Source organism: Petromyzon marinus, chromosome 27, assembly GCF_048934315.1.
Source record: "Petromyzon marinus isolate PM22_M1 ecotype Great Lakes invasive population chromosome 27, UKy_Petmar_22M1.pri1.0, whole genome shotgun sequence".
NCBI lineage: Eukaryota > Metazoa > Chordata > Hyperoartia > Petromyzontiformes > Petromyzontidae > Petromyzon > Petromyzon marinus.
This window is the reverse complement of record NC_133693.1, coordinates 9516032-9538082: the sequence shown is the minus strand read 5'-3', so window position 1 is coordinate 9538082 and position 22051 is coordinate 9516032. Positions and strand designations below refer to the sequence as shown.

The 22051-nt window shown below is 47.1% G+C and overlaps 1 protein-coding gene across 4 annotated transcripts in view; it reads left to right on the top strand.

Moving 5' to 3' along the window:
- LMBRD1 (LMBR1 domain containing 1) overlaps positions 1–22051 on the top strand; it is a 346839-nt gene that overhangs the window by 8808 nt on the left and 315980 nt on the right. For 3 of the 4 annotated variants that reach the window (XM_032961536.2, XM_032961537.2, XM_076069959.1), the window contains one exon: positions 1470–1533. The exons of the other annotated variant lie outside the window; for it this stretch is intronic. In XM_032961536.2, coding sequence (XP_032817427.2) covers positions 1470–1533 — 64 coding nt within the window. The remainder of the gene's footprint in view (positions 1–1469; positions 1534–22051) is intronic. 4 annotated transcript variants of the gene reach the window in all.

Genomic DNA, 22051 nt, shown 5'->3' with positions numbered 1-22051 from the left:
TGGCAAGGGTTTCTCTTAAGCTCCCTGTAGTGGAGGCTCTTCCACCAGCAGTGGCGTGAGCGAGAAATTGCGGGCTCTGTTCCATTGCCCGTACCTCTGTGCAATGTTCGTTTAAGACACCGCATCATAAACAGTCGGGGGCAGAAGGAAGAGAAGAGGAGAAGGTCTTGCGCTTGGACTTTGTTTCAATTCATATATTAGGTATAGCCCTGTGAGCCATTCGGCTCTTGAATCGGGTGCAACCGCAACAAACAAAAACACGAACAAGAAACATCTTAAAGTGACTACGCGCAACAGAAAAATCCAGGAAAAAAACAGCAAAAGTCTTCCAGAAAAAGCACCGTATATTAATGCTGTGTGCAAAAATCCCAGTGGGATGCAAGTCAAACAATAACAACCATAAGACAATTGAGATTAAAGTTATCAGTCTAACTCTGTACTACAACAAACAAATATGGCTAAACCAAAACGTTTCAAAATCACCAAAATAAAGCTATAAAAACAATGTAACAGTGATCATAGGAACTGTGATTCAAATTTAACAATAAACGATATACATAACATGTACGACCAAACTTTGCAGCCATAGCTGGCTGCATGAGTCACTTCATAACAGTAGGAGTATCAGCAGTATCAACATTTTTCAGTGCACCTTTAAAGATCAGCACACTATAATAAAAACTCGAGATCATACTTTGCAGCGGTCATCCGGAGCGATACATTTGATTTCAGGCCACTGAATAGCAGTGGTAGCAAGGGGTGTACAACGCCTCTAGAACAGGGCCAGCCAGCCAGAGGGCACAACTGGCCAAGGGGCAGAGAGCCCCAGACTAAGGAGTGACGTCTCATTGAGTAGAGGTACTGAGAGGGCTTTGAGTGAAAGACCTCGATTACAGGAAGAGGCAACCCGTGAAGGGGAGGATATCGAGATGAGAGGATCCCATTTGAAGTGCTTCTCTCCTCAAGCGGCACTCCTCCCCAGTTACGGATGAGAACTCTTGACTTCATTTTGTTGACCCCAAACAGAAGATGAGCTGAGTCGGTGCTCTTGCGTTTTGTTTTATGGTTGAGTGTTGTTGGAGTGAATATGGGGCTCACCAGGAGAATGTTTGCGAGTTCAAATCCATGACGGGGTTTTGACTCGGCCCATCTTACCGGTTTTTACAAAAATCCGGTCCACTTATTATTAAATTAGTGTCAACTTTTCTTTGGGAAGACATTGGCATATAAATGTGGAATTCTCCATTTCTGGTTCGGGGTCAGCAGTATAGATGGACGCTGCCCCGTGCCTATTTGAGCAGGGAGATATTTTCACTCGTTGGCTCTAAATGTTCTTACGGCTAAATGTGTGTCCATTGTCTTTGAATTTGTCTTCATTGGACTGTTATCAGTCAAGTGACTCTCCTCTTCTGCGAGCAGTAATAGGAAGAAAGTAACACATGCAATGTATGTGAATGTTTAATTCTCAGGAATGGGCTATGGACAATGCTACAAGGATGCATGTTGAAAACACAGTCCTTTACGGCTATTACAGTAAGTCCTCTTTCATGTATTTTTTATTAAAGAGTTCTTTATGTATGCATGTGTAGTGTGTTGAATTTAGGTGCACACTTGAGGCAACACGTTTATTTAACACAACAGGTAACTCTAACAGGATAACAACATAGGGTGGTGACCACCACGGCTAACTTAACTAACACTCGGAGGGATACCTACAGAGTCGGACCAGGACCGCTAACAGGCTGCCTGGTCCACGCGTGAAGACCGAGGATCGAGGATCGAGGATTGCGACTTCATTCCCAGAGTTGAATCACTGCCGAGATCCCTCTCGGCAGTGATTCGCCCTTGGCCACGCCCCCTTCCAGAACCCCCGTGGGGACTCTGGGTCCCAGTTACGTGATCCTCTTACCCCAAACTGGGGGTCCCCCTGCCCCCTCTCGTCCGGTCACGTGCCCTCTCGGGTTCACCTGGCTGTCACGTCCTCACGCGACCTCTCTCAGTGACACCCGGGCTCCGCCCTTAGAGTAGCACTCCTCACTCGGCACTGTCGCTACACCATGGTGACACCATCGAGGCCGTTACACGTGTAAACCGTACAATAAAACACCTGATACGACTTTTGTTACCTGCACTTAAGTTTTAAAGCACTCCTCTTGTGAACCAAACCACTTTGAATCCACCCAACCTTGTCGGATCTTGGAAAGCTAAGCCACTTGAGCCTGGTTACCTCATGGATGAATGAATTCCGAGGGAATACCAGTTGTAGCTTTGGGCTATTACGTGGCCAAAACATGTTAGTGCAGTATCTGAGGCAATCCATCTGTTTGGAGCTTTGTGTGTTACCGCCTTATATGTGTGGACTTCTCCGGGTAATCCCATATGCCAAACACTCGTTGGTGGGATTGGAAAAATATTCCAGTGTAGGGACCCACCTTCAAACTAGTCTTAAGACCTGGTGAGGCTTTCCTGGGTCATTGAAATGTATGATTACGATCTGAGATGACAGTTGTGCTCTCGGCTTAATGTTGTGAGATGATAAAAAGTTAATTAATAAATATTCCAGCATAGCCCTGTCCAATCACCCTGCGTCAGAAAGGGACCTGGGAATGTCTCGGGACAGAATTTTTTTGAAATTAAATTTAAGGCCTTTTTGTCCACAATTACGGGGATACCTTTAATATGTGCTGCGGAGAGTGTTAATTGCTTGTCAATATTTTAATTCTCAGAGCTGGAATAAGCTGAATAAAGTGGATAAACAACTTTAATACAACTTATTCTTAGCTCTTTCGGTAAAGTCACGTTGAAGGGAAACAATAAAATAATAAAATATATATAACAATAAAAATTCTCACGACGTTTCGACCATAACACAAACGGTCGTCATCAGGTGTGTCGGTTTGCATTAATTTATTAATCGAAACGTCGTGAGAATTTATATTTTAATTTATTAATTTATTAATGCGAACCGACACACCTGATGACGACCGTTTGTGTTATGGTCGAAACGTCGTGAGAATTTTTATTGTTTCATCTATATTTTATTATTTTATTGTTTCCCTTCAACGTGACTTTACCGAAAGAGCTAAGAATATGAATTACCGCAGTCACGAAAGCTTTAAATCAAAGGAATATGAATTACTGCAGTCACGAAAGCTTTAAATCAAAATTTAATACAACTTGTCTTCTGAAGGCCATCGTGGTATGGGCTGACAGCGTGCTCTTGAGAAACTGGCTTGATCACGAGGGGCTGAAACCCTCATTCAAACCCACGATCTGCTGAGCCAGGTGCAAACCTCCGATACCGGGATACAATGGCAGCCCTTGCCTCCTGACACTTTACGCAATGCGAGTTTTTGCTTCTGTAAACTCTCAACCTCGGTTATTCCCAAGCAGAATAACATTTGCTTTACTGGCGAGGTACACTATTGATCTGCGTAAAAAAAAAAATTTACAAGGGCATATCCATTTGATCACGTGTTTTGAGTTTTTTTTCATTGTGTTATAATCTATACTTTTAAAACAACGTCTGTCTTGTATTGCTCGATTAACTTATTGCCTCTGAACTTCACGAACTTCCAGCCCAACGCATAAGTCGTGTAAACGCGCGAGTACATTAGGTCATAGACTATCTGCGTTCGATTACAGAATCTTGTTGTATTGCTCGATTAACTTATTGCCTCTGAACTTCACGAACTTCCAGCCCAACGCATAAGTCGTGTAAACGCGCGAGTACATTAGGTCATAGACTATCTGCGTTCGATTACAGAATCTTGTTTTCTTCATGCAGAAGGATTTTCTGGCCGTGAAGCTAAATGGCACATCTTGGAGGCAAGATTTTCAGCCAAGCCGAGATTTGGAATGCAGACATAATTTGTCGCAAGTGTGTATCAAAACTAAAAACTATTGAACTACATTTTTTTTACTTTACCACTGAGCTATATAGCTCTTTTACAGAAGCAACCTGGCCACACATGATAGCTCAACGAAGTGGCTTATCACGTGGAAATGTTTTGCAGCCACATACATCTTAAACGCGTGTTGATTCTAAATGATGAGGGAACAAAAACCAGAGGACCTGGAGAAAAATCCACCCGACCTAGGGGAGAACATTCAAACTCCAAATATTACAGGCGTCAGGGTTGGGATTGAACCCACGGCTTCCTGTATACCAGGTGAGTTTGTTAACATCTTGACACCGTGGCACCCCATATATTAATATTTCACTGGATATCAGTGCACCTACTCTTTATAGAGTGTGTATATTTTCGGGCCGTGCATATTTGGTTGTAACAGAACACACACATGAGCACAAAGGATGCTCCATTCAGCCGTATAGCCCAGTTGGGCTCAGAATTGTTAATGAGTAACCTTCTCAGGCCAGTACAACACAAGTGAGGATGCTGAGGTGAGCACCACACTTGACCACCTTTGTCTCCCCAGAGCTGACGTTTACACACTGCAGCCAGCTACCCATTTAAGGCTGAGCTGACCTAAGGGGGACCATGGCCACTTCAGATATTTGCCACTGATGTTAGTTGTGGGTGAGATCTTAATTTGGGCTCCCGGTGAACTAACCACTGCAGTATTGCTCCACACATTGCTACCACGCATATTCAAAGACAAAGATCCCCCGTTTACTCAGCACTGAATCTATCTGGAATGTTCTGAAAAATAGGTAAATTTCAAAATATCACTGTCCTGGTCACAAAAGCAAAGTTTGTGGGGAATAATAGCCCTTTTCTATACTTTTTAAGCATAAGCAATTACGAAATAACACTACCCAGGAATAATAATTGTGTTACATAGTCATCATGAGGCCTCATTTGCCAGTACCAAAATATAAGAATAGGTTTTTCCCCTTTTTTTCTGGCAACAAAACGGAAACCTTTTTACAATGAATCATGTCTGCATTAACCACAATACTTGTGGTCAGAATGCAAACAAAAAACATACTCTGATAATATATGCATTGTACTTGAAACTGATTGGTCTACACCAGAGATAGCTTTCTTTTGAGCCTCGTCTCAAACGGTGTTAGACCAGAGGACGCCAAAATGCGTACAAATCCAAGGCAATGCACTATCAGAGTAATGAGAGCTCGGGGTAAGCATCTACATCATGAGATCCTCCTTTGCCAGTGCCAAAATGTAAGAATAGGTTTTTCCCCTTTCTGATAGTGCATTGTCTTGGAGCTGTACGCAACACAAGGTTGTGTTACGATCGAAACGTCGTAGTTTTTTTTGTTATTTTCTTTGAACCTATACACGCGACTTTACCGAAAGACTCAAATAATATGAATTCCTGCGGTCACGAAAGCTTTGAGTCAAGATTTACAGTGTTATTATACTTGTTCCCCAACCTAGCCTCGTGTAAATTGAGCACACTCCCAGCAAACACTGTGCCAAGGTCGCTATGCCAAGGTTCAATTGTAAACACTGCTCGCTAAACTTTTGCAGACATTCTATTAGTAACTGTCTAATTTTATGGGATTATGGCTTCCAATTAATTACCTTGTAATTGCAAGGGATTAAACTGAACTGCCACGATTAAACGAGTAAGCCCAGAGTTTTAAAGTGCGCAAATCAGATCAGCCAAATGTAGTTAATAGGGTGATTGATTTTTCTTTTTGTAAATCCCACCCTAACAGCTGTGCATATTACAATTGAGATAGTGATTTCAATTGATTCTTACATTAACGATACATGCATGGAATCACGTGTCTAGCAATGTCTTTTTGAAAACGCACAGAGTAAAAGGGCGAGCAGTTGGGGGGGGGAGTGGGGCAATGGGGGAGAGGGGAGTGGGAGGGCTGAGAGGAGGGGGGTTGGAGGGGGGTGGAAGGGGGCGAGAAGGGGTGGGTGGGAGGAGAAAGCGGGGAGGGGTGGATTGGAGGGGGGAAGGGAGTGGGAGGGCGGGCGGGGGGGGGCTCGCCACCTTGCTGCGATTCACAAAGTCCCACGTGACTTTGTGAATCGCAGGAAAATGACTCCGGTGGTTTGGAGTTGAGGCTGCTCGGACTCCTCGCTCCGTACAGCTGTACGCTGCAGTCATTGCATCGCTGCTCAGCGGAGCAAGTGTAGTAGTACTCAATCTTGATTTGAAGCTTTCGTGACTGCAGGAATCCATACTCTTTGGTTATTTCGGTAAAGTCACGTGGGTAGAAAATAAAATAAATCACGACGTTTCGGGCGCAACACAAGCGTCCGTCATCAGGTGGGAAAGCGTGGTCCTGCTGCTGAGGCAGACGATGCTTTCCCACCTGATGACGGACGCTTGTGTTGCACCCGAAACGTCGTGATTTATTTTATTTTCTACCCACGTGACTTCATCGAAAGAACCAAAGAGTATGTAGTAGTATTCATAATGTTTAACACGTAGACTTTCGCGACCAACATCATCCATAATACAGGTTTTTTTGGGTTAGGTCGTGCAAGTGTTGCTTTCCTCTCCAACACACCGGTGTGCTGTATTAGTAACAAATTGGCATGTTATGTTTACGTGACAAACCTTACTTATTGGCTGTGTCGGGTTATGTAACTACAAGACGCTTCCTATTTGTTCTTTGGGCAGCATCATCCTTCAAAGCAGCTTGTGTCCTATGATTGTAAATTGATGACAGTCCGTAGCTGGGTATAAATTAAACGGATGCACTGAGTGTGAACCCCTCTCCTGAATAAAACTGTTCGGAAAAAAAAACAATTACGCAGAGTAGTTGAATCGCCATTATGTGTCTGTGCTCTAATAATGATCCTTGAGTATTTCCCCATCTCTAATAGTTACCCCGAGCCAGCGGCGGAAATTCCATATTCTCATGGAAGGCAGGCGGTAGTTTAATCCATAGGATGATCACCGCGGACTTCCCACAAAGTGGCCCTCATTTTTACAATCGTCAAGGAGAGTGGATGAAGGTCATCCCTGACCAGGGTTCAAACTCGCGACCTTCCAGCCGAACGAGCCGAGAGCCCTGAGCGCTGCTTGCGCCTTACCCGTTTTGGGCAGCGGTTTCAAAAGCAGTGACTTAACGGGGGGGGGCAGGGGAGCACTCTTACTGTGGCACACGGCGGCGTAATGGCCCAGCCGGGGGTGGTGTTGGGGGTCGCGAAAAAGCGCCGGGCTAACTGCAAGCCCTGGCCGCTCCGTGGTAAGTGCCCAAGCTGTGAGTGCATTAATCGGCCTTGCAATTGAGTGGCCCTGCCCTTCTCTCGCATCCCTAAAACTTTGCGCGTAGCCGTGCATTCTTCCCACGTCCTTGCCGGCCAACCCGCCGCGCTGCGCCCGCATTAATCTTCTGACGTCATGCGGGGGTCGACTTCCATTGTTCGACACAGCGGCCGTTCTTAGAGGTTATTTTCTTTCTCTTTTGAAGCCCGACGCTCTTTAAGTGTAACTGCGATTGAGGCAATTCAGCTAGCAAATGTCAGAACAAAGGTGAAACTCAGTGGCTGGGCTGCCCGGTGGCTTTAGGTTGTTGCCATATAGCCCGATTGTTTGGGCCGGACGGTTATACTCTGCAGGCCGCCATGTAATTTTTCAAGGTCTCTGGGTCGTAGCCATGTATAACCTTGGTTCAAAATGGACTTTTTAAAGACCTTGTGTCATCATTCGCAAGAAATTGGCCCTCTTGTACCATCACGAGTCATTCATAAAATCCACACATTTTACAATGACCCATAACAGCTCTAACAAGAAGTCAACTCATGCTCAGTTGAGCGTTGAACGCTCCTCATTTAGTTTGGCAACTGTGAGCAAGTTGTGGATAATTCCATATTTGTGTACCAGGGACCAGTCTGTTCAGTGGATGAGTGTCGTTGAATTCCCTTAAATTGATATTTGTTTTTATGAACTCAGCACGAGTTGTTGTGATGAGATGACCCCTGACCTGGATTTGAGCTCGCAACGTTCCGATGTTCAATGAGACACTCTCAGCACCTCACAAAACTTCCGATTATGAAATTTTATTATCACCTAGTTTAACACGTAGGCTTTCGCGACCAATATTATTCATAATAAAGGTTTTTGGGTTAGATCGCGTTTATTTATAAATGTGTCGTAACCCTCCACCACCCGACACGGCCAATCAGCAAAAAAAGTGTCACGTTGACAAAAGACAAATAATTCACTACTTCAGCCCACCGGTGTGTTGAAGAGTTAATCCACATTTACAGTTTGAGTACGACGTTTCGCTGGTAAATACTTCCAGCATCATCGGGCAATTCGCCAGAATGGTAAAGCCCTCGCTTGCTCCCGGTTTTATATAGAGCAGCACGGTGACGTCATCACTTAACTCATCAGGTGCAGTGATTAGAGGCGGAGGGGGGGGTAATGTAATTATATATATACTAATCGATTATATAATTACATTACCCCCCCCTCCGCCTCTAATCACTGCACCTGATGAGTTAAGTGATGACGTCACCGTGCTGCTCTATATAAAACCGGGAGCAAGCGAGGGCTTTACCATTCTGGCGAATTGCCCGATGATGCTGGAAGTATTTGCCAGCGAAACGTCGTACTCAAACTGTAAATGTGGATTAACTCTTCAACACACCGGTGGGCTGAAGTAGTGAATTATTTGTCTTTTGTCAACGTGACACTTTTTTTGCTGATTGGCCGTGTCGGGTGGTGGAGGGTTACGACACATTTATAAATAAACGCGATCTAACCCAAAAACCTTTATTATGTTATTATCACCTAGTTTGGCTAAAATTCTACCTCTGGGGATGGAAATTTGTGAATGGTTTCGGATGATTGATGTGCAGCACACATTCTTTGCAGAGCATGCCTTGGTGCTATCTAGTATTAGGTGAGAGAGGCCTCTTGGCCGAGTCTCTGATAACTGCCCAAAAGCCGTATTGTGTTCGGCTGTGCAGCCTTAATTTGGAATATTTCAGCTTGTGAGCTTAAAACCTTTCGGTTTAACTGTCACGTGATGAACTGTCCTTGTAGGGCATGCAGAAAAAGCACGCCACTTGGCGTGGATAAAGAAGGTCCTGTTAACGGGACTTCACAATTCTCTGACGGGGGACTTCAGAAGTAGTTCTGTAATGTCAACTTTCACGGGTCGTGCTCCAGCACAGAGATGTGCAATGCGAGCTGCGAGAGTTAAAAATGACGTCTTCGTCCCCGTCTCATGGCTTGACCACAGTAGCACAATGAAATATGATTAAGTGAAATTAATAGATATCCCTGAATAATAACATTTAGGATAAATGTTATAATATAAGGTCGCCCCGTGCGTCGTTGTTTTCGAGGAGAGAGAGTGAAAGAAATATCACCCAATAATGTTAGAAACCTGGCCTCGTGGCAACTAGCATCTGCCAGCAGAGCCACACAGTTAAATCAATTTAGCTTCATAAATTGTCGGAGCCAATAGTGGAGCTCCAGTCATTGCCGCACATACTGCTTTCGCTTGCAGATGGAGAGAGACAGAAATACAGAAGCATAGGAGAGCGATAAGATGGGGGAAAATAACAGCAACAGTTATGATGATAATAAAAATAATGGAAATCGTTCGGTTACCAAATCTGCATGATACCTCGCTTTTTCTTAAAACTTTCCGTCCCATTGGGTTTTTACTTGGGTGCGTGGACATTCTGTGAGCGGGCCAGAGGAGCGGCCGTTCGGAAGGCGTCTGGCAGTGTGTTTGCCTGCCCACCCGCACAGATGCCCATGCCCCACGGGAGGGTGTAGACGACACGTCAACTCCTCCTGCTCATTGCAGGCGCTTAACCCTTGAGCTGCTCTTGATTATTGTCTTCATAATGACGATGATGATGATGAAAAGAGTCAGTGGCTCCATGCCTGAATGTCCTCATTATCTCAGTTGGCAAAACAAAGAGTGCGAAGTCCACATGCCTTGTATGTTATGTATGTTGCACTTCTTAAGCACTGTGTGTAGCCAACCGTGCTCATCGGAGGTGCGTTTGGTATGTATTACCTTGGGTAAGGGCTGGCCCCTCTGTCGGATCACCAGTGTTGATGGTACACAGAGAGCCTCGAGACTCACGCCTTATTGGCTCAATAAAGTAAAATCGTACCATCTTTTGATTTCCGACCGCGGGTGGTGCCTTTGGAAGAGCACTTGAGTCGCAGTCTCGTTGCAATTTTAGAGTTGAAATCCCAGCTGAGGGTTGACTCGGCTCATCATATTTACGGGTTTGACACAAGCCACGACTACCACTTTGTGGTTGTTCTCGGGAGAAACTGGGTCCTGCCGTTAGCTTGAAATTTCCGCCACAGGCTCGGGACTGTGAAGGGGAGATGAATCCTGCGCGGTGCTCATTCGAGCGTGCAGACGCTTTGATTTTGTTCGGCCTTGCTTGAGTGAAAGCGTGCTTTTTGAAAAATGTAACTCTTTTTTAATGGCTGTTAGCTAGCAAACAACGCCAGCATATGTTTGGTCGTTTGTACACACCCCTCTGTGTTGCTGTGTGCTTAACTATTTCGTGTACATTTTTTTGCAAAGACGTTTATCGCGTCTGGTCCAGCACTTCTTCTACCCGGTGCAGATTAGCCACGTTTTTTTTTTTCTTTCTCACAGCGCTCTTGCGGGAGAGAATTTCCTGACACTTGGCCGTTCTGGGCATATTTTGCCGTGACACCGACATAAAAAAGGCCATTCCAGCTGAGAGTGAAGTACGACCTTTTGACGTCCGTGGGCAGAAAAAAGAGATTGTGTGCAAGGGACGGTGAGCTAATTTAATGATTTCTCCACAGCGCGTTATCATCGTGTCCCCTGGAGGACCCAGAGTCGGGGGTCACCTTTCACCTCCCAGCAGCAACAGCAGCAGCCAAGCTGGCATCTCTGGACAATCCTTGAGCCAGTGCGGGCAACATAAATTTTCTCCCTAATGCTTTGTTTCTGCAGCGTTTTAACGAGGTGTCCCATTAGTCCATCCTCCCGCTTTTTTGTGTGCTTCCGAGCGTTGTGGCTGCGTAGTAATGCGGGAGTCGGTGCTTTGTTTTTTTTTATTCCTAGCTGTAAGCTGCATCAGGTTGAGGATACGACACCCTTGAATGACAACGTAAGATGGCGGAAAAATAGGAAGAGTTCTATAAGAGAGCGTTTGTGAGGGGACGCTCGTGGGAAGCGATGAATCACGGCTCAAAACCCGGTCGCAGTGGCGCGAACGCTGGGTGCTGCACTGCAAAACCTCGCACTGCTGTGAACGGAAGATGAAGGCGCTGCATTTGGCAGTTTTTAAGGCCTTCTTTGCTACGCAGTCTCTGCTAATTGCGCACCGTTTACGTGTCAGGTTATCCCTTTGTTTCCAAGACACCGTGCAATAATGTAAGTAGGTTAACCTTTCTGGGTGCCCCTCTACACTGAAGAAGGACCGGACACCGTAATGTAAGCTACATCTGTGTATTGAAACAAAACATCACCACTAAATATTAGAGCAAGGTCACCGTCTCTTTCGCGCGAACAAGAACCGCGTGCCACTCATCTCCGTCGGTGGTCCTGAGTGACTGGTGGAAATGTGACATTCCGATAACAGGGGCCAGTATCGCCATAGGACAACCACTGCTGACTTCCTCGATCCCAGAGAGAACGATGGGCCGAGTCGGCATCCAACCAGGATTTGAACGCACAACCTTTCCGATTGCGAGTTTGATGAGCCCCACCGCACCTCCCGCACCTCCCGCACCTCCGATTAGCACGGTTGGCTATGTACCGGTGCGAAAGACGTTCAACATGCAGGCATGCGGTCAACCCGGCTGGATAATGTACTTAGGAGGGGGATGATATTGACTTTTTGGCAGTGTTAGGGGGAGGGGGAACACCTTTACTGGCTGGTTCTCCTAATGACAAGCAGTGGGATTTTATCAAATCTAGCAGGGTTAACACCGCTGATCTAATCGGGGAGTGGCCTTTGGGGTCGCCAGTGGCCACAGGGCAGGCAGGACCTCGTCGTCAGGCAGGCTTGGCCTCCGTCGTTTACTCATTACGCCTTGACGGCTTCCGCAGCCAAGGGCCTGATTGATCCGATCGTCCGATTGTTGAACGGGCCGACGCTGTAGCGGTTTCGAGAAAAAGCCGAATCATATTTTGGAAAATACCTGGCCCGGTGTGTTGGTATGGAGGCGTGATCGCTTGCAATCGTGAAGGTGCGTTCGCATGTTGACGTCCCCCGGCCAGGGGGCCGCTCGGCCAATTGTTCTCGTGGTGCGAATACAATTATAGAGGGTGACATTTATAGAGGGTGACATTTCTTGGGAAGCCAGGGGGTACTTGCACTTTGGAAAAGTGCCTTCTTGCTGAAATGTCTGCTTGGCATTGCCCCCCTCTCTGTTATTCAGTGTTCAGCCAGTGCGAGATACTCCGCATGTCTATGGAAGGGGCCAGTCGTATCTCCGTGACGTTGCCACAGATTACCTTTCGCGAAATTTTATCGCATTTTATTGACCTCGGCAGGGATAATGGTCTGAGGATTTGAACGCATGATCCTCTGAGGGCGGAGCGGCGGCGCAGAGGTGAGCGCATCGCATTGTGGACCCGCCAACCAGCCGTGGATTCCCAGCCATGGCCGGCATCGGTGGAGTGCGATATCTGAACCAGTCACGGGTCCTCTTCACCGACCCCAACTACCCAGCGTGGTGAAGTACGGTCAAATAACAGCGACGACGCGCGCTGAGTGGGGAGAGGCCCTCATCCAGCAGTGTGTTGACAAATTGGCCGTGCGTGTACACACTTGCTTATGGTTCTCTTCCCCCCGGCTGGGAGATGAACAAACAGCCTCAGTGCTTACTCCAACACCGGCATCCATTGCCTGTTTATTTATTTACCGCTTGCACTTCCATCGTAGTCGTTGTTGAGAGTTCGAGTTGCCCCCTACACGGAGCGGGGGGGGGGGGGGGGGTGGAGGGGCGGGGGGGTGGAAGGACGGGGGTGGGGGTTACAAGCCAGACCTGTTGCTCGGAGAACTTCTCTCGGGCAGGTAATCAGGTCGCAGTTCCTGCTCCCGGGAGGCGCCATCGTGGGATGTATTAAACCGCGCAAGCGAAGTGGACAACCGCCACCCAGCAAGCCCCCCCTCCCCCCCCGTAATGCCACTCTTGCGGCCCATAGTCCCCGATGGAAGTTGTGATCGTTGATCATCCAAAGCTGTGCTTCCCCATGAACGTGAAATCAAGTTGAATGGTTGAGGTCAAGAGGCCGTAACGGCCAGCAGCGTATGACGCCACCACGCCAGAGCATTGCCTCCTCCCTTCTGCCGGAGCCTGGAACAGTTGCACAGTTGACGCCCGACTTCCAGGATCCTTCCCTGCTGTCTCGTCATCATCACTATCATCGCCACAACCATCTGACTTAAGGTCTTTTCTTTGGTAGCAGACTTGTGGGTGGAGAGCCTCGCACCCATTGCATGTGCTTATCAAAGCAGGCAGCTTGTGAATTTGTTAATGCAGTGACGAGTGATAATGTTGTTTTAAAACAGCAGTTCCTTCCATAGTTGGGTATTAAATGTTATATGGCCGTTATCGTTTCCCATTGTCATGCTAAACGTGTGGACATCGGAATGGAAATTAAAAAGTGAACGCAAGTGCCAGTTCCAACATAAAATTTCCTGGGTACATAGGCCACTTTTTATAGATACACTCCACTTGCTGGCTATGCCTACGGCACTCTTCTACGTACTTCTAAGCCTCGCTTTATAACAAAGCATCGGCAAAACGCACAAAAACCTCCAAAGATTCCCCCCCGTCTTATACCTTACGGACATGCCTATAGATTTTTTTGAGAGCTGAAATCGCCGCTGCCCGGATAAAAATGATGCGGCAATGCGTCAGCTTATGGATGGAGCCTGTGCACCCAAACTCCTTACGAGACAATTTTCAGTGAAGCTTAGAATTAACTTGCCCAATAATAAACCCGAACCTTTAAAAGAATATTGGCAGAAGCATTCCTCTTAAGCCACTGCAGGGCCTCCCGGCTGCTGCCCAAGAGTCTTTTGTTTTGTGCATATTGTGCGGTTGCGCCGAGGATGTGAATATTTCACTTTCCCGCGCCAGGGGAGCGGCTCCGCCAGCCGTGGGTCTCAACAGGCTTGCGTCTAATAATATCGTAATAGTATCACGGCCTCCCCCCCCTCCACCCCCCAAAAAAAACCTCATAGTCACGTCTGGCAAGCGGGGCGTAAACGAATGAATGGCCGAAGCTTTCAATCACTCCGGAGTTGTTTTTTATTGTCCCGTGTAACAGTGAGTGAGAAGTAGAAGCGTCGATTTAACGTCGATTTAACGTTGTTACCTTTGAGCTCATGATACGCCAATTGAACTGCGTTTGGTAGGAGTCGGGATGTTTGTCGACATGCGCGTGTTGCTGTGTTTGCGGGCTTCACTTGACGTCTGCGTTCCCATTCGCCGCAATGCACAAAATATTTTTAATTCATCGAAATTCATCCCCGGATAATGACAATTTATCGAAGCGTCGGTGGTGGTCGGTGGAAAGGGCCTTTGGCGGGCGCTCATGTGGCTAGCTCTACCCCCAATGACTTGGTAGTCTGGTTGTGTGTGCAGTCTTCGTTATGGCGGTATCCTCATCCACTCTCTCGAGCCTGTGGACCCTTGGTGTCATCGATGTCGCGCGCACGACTGCACACTGCACGTTTGCCCCGCAGTGCAGCCAAATATCACGGCGCTTTCACGGTGCGATTGTGCCCACGTGAAGTCATTGGTGCCGCGGTGAGCAGCTAATTCTGCTTTATGGTCAGGATTAAAAAAGTTAATCGTCCTCCACGCTTAAATCGCGTTTGGTGACGTCTCCAATGGTGGCTGTCAGCCAGTGGTAGAAATTCCAAGTTCCCTTGGTGGGGCCCAGCCTCTGTTGAATGACTGCCCCTGACTTATCGTAGAGGCACTTGTATTTATCTGTCGTACAAGAATGATGAGCTGAGTTGACTCAGAAAGTCTTAAGCACAGCGCCACTGCGCCTGAATAAAAAACTTTTAATAACTATTCAAAATTATTTTTTATGTCACCAGGCAAGGCCCACTAAGCTATACAGCTCTTTATCAGAAGCTACCCGGCCACAAATAATAGTTGAACAAAGTGGCTGATGTGGAAATTCATATCAACCAAATGCCCTAAACTAACTAAACGAACACTGTTTTATTTATGATGTGACCTGGCCACAAAATGATAGCTCAACGAAGTTGATTATCATGTGGAAATGTAAGGACCCAGAGAAAAATCCACGTGATCACGGGGGGGGATCATGCAAACTCCAAATATATAGAAGGTGTCAATAATCGGTATTGAACCCACAACCTCCTGAAAACCAGGCGAGGGAGATAACATCTCGCCACCGAGGTGGCTGTCATTCCCAGGGTTAGGAAACCCCAGGCATACAGGCCCGCCCACTCTTCATTTCCTCGCATGGATGATCGTTTTCCCTTGCTTTCAGCCAAAAACAATCCCTTCACCCATGCCAGTATAGATAGGGCTTCACACTCTCATGTCCAGCCAAAAATAATTGCAGTTAATTAAGAAATGTAGCCACAATTGTCTTCAAGCTTACACTACTTATTCACAAGGGTTACTTTGTGAGACTGTTTCCGCAACATTTTCGATGCTGGATTCATTTTAATGCCATCAAACGCCACGTGCTCCCACTGCTTAAACCCCCTTTGGGGAGACGGAAGCAAAATGGGAGCTGTGTGCTAATGACGTTTCTTTTATGACATTTTGGATAGCTCCATAATCTGTCAGCGAGTGTCCTGCTGTTTCCACTCAGCCGTGTGTTTGAACTAATAATGTGACCCAGTGGTGTTCTGAATTTTCAGGCCTCCGTTAAATTGACTGTCGGCTAATGGCCACTGCTTATGGCCATTTGTGTGCAGCTGTTAGTGGCCTATATTACTAAGCAGCACTTTTCCACAAACATTCTCGAGATGGACATATTTTTATATCACAGAACCGATTTTTATTTTGGTAGCGGTTGCGTTGACAATTTATTTTCTTTCACTCTGAAGCTCTTTCTGAGCAATAAAAAAAACTTTTTTTTTTAATCCTGTAATGTGAATCCTTCAATTGTTAGGGGGGAAAATGCAATTATGAATTTCTCAGGTTGGGCTTTTAAAAACATTTTAGTCTTTTAATTTGCTGGGACGCAGTGGTTAGCACCCACGTATCATGAAGTCTGCAACGTGAGTTCAATTTCCAGTCACGCCAGTGATGAGCGATTGATAACTGAACCGTTCCTGGGCCATGCCCTCTATTATAGTGGTGCCATGGTGGTGAGATGTTAACTTTCTTACCTGGTATACAGGAGGTCGTGGGTTCAATCCCAACCCCGACGCTGTGTATTTGGGAGTTTGCATGTTCTCCCCTTGGTCGTGTGGTGATTTCTCCGGGTTCTCCGGTTTTTCCCTCCACATTTAGAAACATGCGTTTCGATTACGGTATATGGCTCTACATTTCCACATGATACACCACTTCGTTGAGCTATTGTTTGTGAACAGGTAGCCTCTGAATAAAGAGCTGTATAGCACAGTGGGCCTTACCTGGTCATTTGTTTTTATCATCCCGTACCGACCAGTATGGTATCTGTAGCCCACATGACCGACTCGGCGTTAGGGAGCTTCTTTCAGCAGTGGAATGACCAAGGGCTGTAAAATTAAATTGAATATGAATCTTAACAATCACTGCTGGTGATCCAGCGCTGTGCGTTTTAGTGCGCGGCTCTGACAACACTGGGGAGTCAAAGGCGCGGCCGTGCGTGGTGCTGGCCACCCACCCCATCGTGCGCCATGCCTGCCTTCATAGCTGTTCGCTAACACAGACTGTTAAGGCGATACGGGGCATCGCTATCTGACAGCATGAGCCTGCAGGCCTGTGGCTGAACTAGGATAGGGAAATACAGCAAGTGGGTTTATGATCTCTCTGCGTGAACTCTTGACTGCTGTCCCCACATATGCACAGATGTTCTATGGTATTCGGATAAGTAAAATACTTGATCACTTTATTAAAATTATCACACGGACACAAACACTGACGTTAAATGTATACACCGCCTGAATGTATCTCTCTGCTCATTCACCTGTTTTGTTGTTCAGAATCAGAATATTTATTTATACTGGAGGAATCTGATGAGCTATAAACCTCTTTTTCACAGATGTCCAGGAGGACACATGCTCATTCCTCAAAAAAAAGTTAGAGGACTGTATTGGCCATAGTATAGAAGCATAACAAACCAATTTTTTTATTCGTAGTGTATTAACATGTCAGGAAATTCCTTTATGTCAAAGCCTAAAGGGGCAGAAGGATTCTCTGACCTATCGCTGGAGAACTTCACTTGGCAATTGTGGTTATAATTAAGTCCACATGAGGATGAACAAATGGATCAGAAATTATTGCCAGAATAATTTAAAGTGCAGACGGCATCAATACTAATCATGATAATAAAAATGGCATGAGAAAGATATTGCATAACCAATTATTGGAAAAACGAAGATGTGTAAACAAGAGTTTAAAAATTGGAAGAAGCTATTTCAATATAATACACACGGATAAAACAATTTACAAACTTATTTAAAACAGAGACTAGGTAAAAAACTAAATCCATGCTGGGGAAACACAGCGGAGAGTGTCAGAAACTAATCTAAACTTTGTTAAAATTTTACCAGGTAAGCTATATCGCTGTTTTTCAGAAGCGACCTGGCCACAACTGATAGCTCAACGAAGTGGCTTATCACGTGGAAATGTATAGCAGCCAAATACTCATAAACGCGTGACGTTGATTCTCAATGTGGAGAGAAAAACCGGAGGATCCGGGGAAAAATCCCACACAACCACAGGGAGAGAGAGAGAGAGACATGCAAACCTCAAATATACAGCAGCAGGCGTCAGGGTCGTGATGGAACCCACGGCCTCCTGCACACCAGGCGAGGGAGTTAACATCTCGCCACCGTGGCACCCCAATTTTAGCAACAATATGAGTAAACAAACAGGGTGCAGCGCATTGCTCTTAGCAGAGGTCAAAGTTATGACGATCGTACTGCCAGGAGCAGCGGGTGGAGCGGAATACACAGCGCAGGATTTGAGAGCAGCCGATTCTCCGCGAGACTTATACCTGCCCATCCGATCCGTGGAAAAGGGCAAATGTATGATTACAGGTGAGGCGGTGTTCGTGACAAACGTGTGGGAGGATTTTTTGTTTTCCTTCGCGCTTGCTCGTTCCAGCTGTTCACACGGCTCACGGACATAAGCCTGGACGTACATGTCGTTTAACGCGTAGGCTTTCGCGACCAATATCGCATACATATAAATGTGTTATGCATATAATGTACACACGCGTATTGTACGTGCGTTCTACAAAGGGCTCGCAAAGCGCAACCACACGAGGAGACAGCTGCCTACCCAGTAGCACACACAGCACACAGTACACACCCAGTACAGACGATGTTGTACGCTCACGTCCTCACCACGTAGCCGCATAGTGAGTGGATTCAGACCGCATAATATAGCGAATTTTGGTTATGAATGGATTCACCGCATTTACGCGAAATCGCAGATGCGCTTCTGCGGCCGTCTGGAATGCTCTTCCTTCTGATTTTAGGAAGCCACTGGAGCTATGCACTTTTAAATCTAGGTTTAAATCTCATTTTTTTATAATTTTTGTTTAGTTTGCCCTTGCCCTGCATATCCTATTAGCACGGTTGGCTATGTACGGTGCGAATAAAGTTCAACATACCTTCACATATTAGCACAGTTGGTTACGTGCGGCGTGAAAGAAGTTCAGCGTACATACAACCCGCATGAAGCGAGGGAAACTTGTACGTTATTGAATCTTGACTTAAAGCTTTCGTGACTGGGGGAATTCATATTCTTGGGGTCTTTCGGTAAAGTCCACGTAGAAGGGTTCAAAGAAGATAACAAAACACTACGACGTTTCGATCGCAACACAAGCGGTCGTCTTCAGGGAAGATTCCAGCTGCATGCTAACATTTTAATTCCGACAGCAGAGGGCGCCACCGATCTTTTGACGCCAGATCGAGCAGCCGTATTTTTCCCAAACCAGGATTCCAACTCCGTGCCGCGTCTTGCATCCCGCACACCAGATTTTCGTATTCCAATATCACCATGATGCATCGCTTGTCTGCGTGTTCGGACACAGAAGTAGTTAAAAGGGAATTATCCTTTATTATTCCCGGTCGGGTTTTGTTGTCGTTATTTTCGTTGTTATCTCTCTGGGTGGTTTTTTTTTTTGGCTCGATCACCGGAGAAGCTCGAAGAACGTCGACACGCGTTGCCTGCGCGCGTGTTTGCCCTCTTCCTTACAAATTGCGATAGACGCGCGAGCGGCACGTTTCACAGTTCGCGTACACAATCCCAGTCAACCAGCTTTGACGCCTGGCCGTGTACACACAACATCGTTGGCGATTGTAACCTGAACCTTGGCGTGGGCTTCCCCTGGGTTGGCTCAGTCTAAAATGGGCACTTAGTGACTGTGCGGGTCGACAGCAGCGTTGCGGGAGACTGCTGGGGGTGTGTTGTGTGTCTGTGTCTGCCTGTGCCTTGACCTGTTTGCGCGCTGCGCTACGCACCCAGCAACCCGAGTTCGATTCCCGCTCGCGGCCAACACCGGTGGCGGTTATCTGAATCGGTGCTGGGCCTCCCCTAGGTCGACACAGCCTCGAATGAGTACCTTGTGTGTGTGTATTATCATCGGCACTGGGGAAACAAAGGCGGCCGGCGCGTGGTGCTGGCCAACAACCCCCTCGTGTGCCATGCCAGCCTTCATAGGTGCTCGCTAACAGCACTTGCCCCAACAGTCTGCTGGAGGCTATGCGGGGGGGGTCTTTGTGCTTTGGGTGTACCGCATGTCCCCTCTTGTATTAACAATGCCAGTTGCACAGCGCACGGCTTGCTAAACAGCACCTGCCTCGAACGGCGCGCTTAAGGCCGAACCGGGGGGACCTTTGTCCTCTTGTTTATGGCATGATTCTTGTACGGCGGTGGGGAATTGTTCGGCATTTAATTGAACGTAAAAAAATATATATATATATGACGTAAAGTACGCCTCGATTGTGTCTGCCTCTATTTATTTCACGCTATTCAAGAATCCATGGAAACGTGGTCTCTTCGGGAGCGGAGCCCATGTAATTGCTTATTCAAGGACATTCAAGAAAAATGCTGAAATAAATAATAGGGAACGCTCGACCACAAATTATCGCCATACAAAATGGCATCAATTTAATTCAGGTGAACTCAACATGTTGCAGCTTGAGATAATGTTTTTCAGTCTTTGGAGTGTTGGTGCCTGCAGAGGATACTGGACAACCATCCGAACATAGGACCCACAGAGCTTGGGCAATTGTTGGTGTCGGTTCTGGCTGCCTTCCCACTTGTGTGTGGCTTCCTGCGCCTCTGTGCAACATTTTTATACGTGACATTCCACGGCGCTTTGAGATGCAATTTGTATGAATGACGCCATGTACAAAAAAGATACAAATATAACGTTATTACGCTCGTGATTTTTTAATGACAGGATCGGGAGTTTGTTGTCGAACACGGCAAAAAACCATTGAGATATTCTAGATTTGAAGCTTTCGTGACTGCAAGGATCCTTACTCTTTGGTTCTATTCGGTAAAATCACGAAGGTAAAAATAAAATCACGAAAATCACGACGTTTCGGCCACAACACAAGTGGCCTTCATCAGGTGAAGGGACCGGACTGTCCAGAGGACAGCGATATTATTCAGAAGTGGAGGCTGTTGTGATTGTGACCGGCATGTGTCGGATGGAAGAGGACGAGTTACTAAGCGTGGCCTTCAAATTAAAAAAAACATTATTAGATTTAGCTGTTATTTATTTCAGCAGGAAGGGCCCAATGAACTGTTCGGGCCTATTTCATGGCGTGGTGGTGTAATCCGGTGAACCAAAACTCTGAAGGGCGTATGTGTGTATGTTGAACTTCTTTCTCGCCGTACGTGGGCAACCGTGCTCATCGTAGGTGCAGGGGAAGGACAACGAATTTAAGCGTGAGGATCACGCGGAGATATGCGACACTCGCCAGTGAGCATGGCAGTGGAGCAAATGGGTTGTCTGCGAGTGAGAGCGTGCCTCCTGGTACGCGCGGTCCTTCTACTCTGGGTTTCACTCCCACACGTAGGGCGGCACGCCTTTCGTGGGATTGGCAAACGCATCCCAACGCAGGGCCCTCCTGCAAAAGCCGTGAGGCTGCCCTGCATAAATCGACGAGTCGCCTCACTCAAAACCTGCCGGTGTTCGTATTTAAAAACCACTTGACGAAATTTTTCCAAGATAATTGCGGCTGTTGACCCGAACGTAACCCCACCTAACCGTGCACGTGGTTTACATTCAACCTTATCCTTGACGAATATTTTAAAAACACCTCTTCCCAACCATTGACCCGCCCAGCTGAGGTGCACCTTGCTGGGTCTAGACACTTGGACCAGCCATAGCATGTGGAGGCAGCGAGAGGGGGGATTGTGTGGGTGTGCGGAGAGTGAATCGAGGGGTGATGCACGGATGGAGCCGAAGGGGACAAAGGCCACATGGCTTGCGGGGGACACTGGCTCTGCCTGGCTCTGTCGTGGCGCAGAATAAGCTCACGCAGAGCAACGTGACGCCGAAGCGTGGGATGAGTGCCGTGCGGGTGGCCAGGAAATGCGCCCACACTCGCAGGATCTCCCTCTCTCTCTCTCTTGTTCTCCCTCCCTCGCGATCGCTCTCCCTCCCTCGCTGTCTCTTGCTGTCTCTCGCTCTCTTCCGCTCCCTCTCCCTCCCTCCGGCTCCCTCTGACTCTCTCTCACTCTCTCGCTCTCCCTCTGGCTCTCGCTCGCCCTTGCTCATCGCTAACTCTCGCCTGCTCGGTCGCTCGCTCTCCCGCGCTCTCGCTTCCTCGCCCTCGCTCCCTTGCACTCTCACGCTCTCCCTCGCTCACGCTCGCTCGCTCTCCCTCAATTTATCTCTCGCTCTCTCCCCTGATCTCTTGCTCTCTCTCGCTCTCCCTCGCTCACGCTTGCTCGCTCTCCCTCATTTTATCCCTCTCTCTCTTGCTTTCTATGTCATGTGCTCGCATTCGCA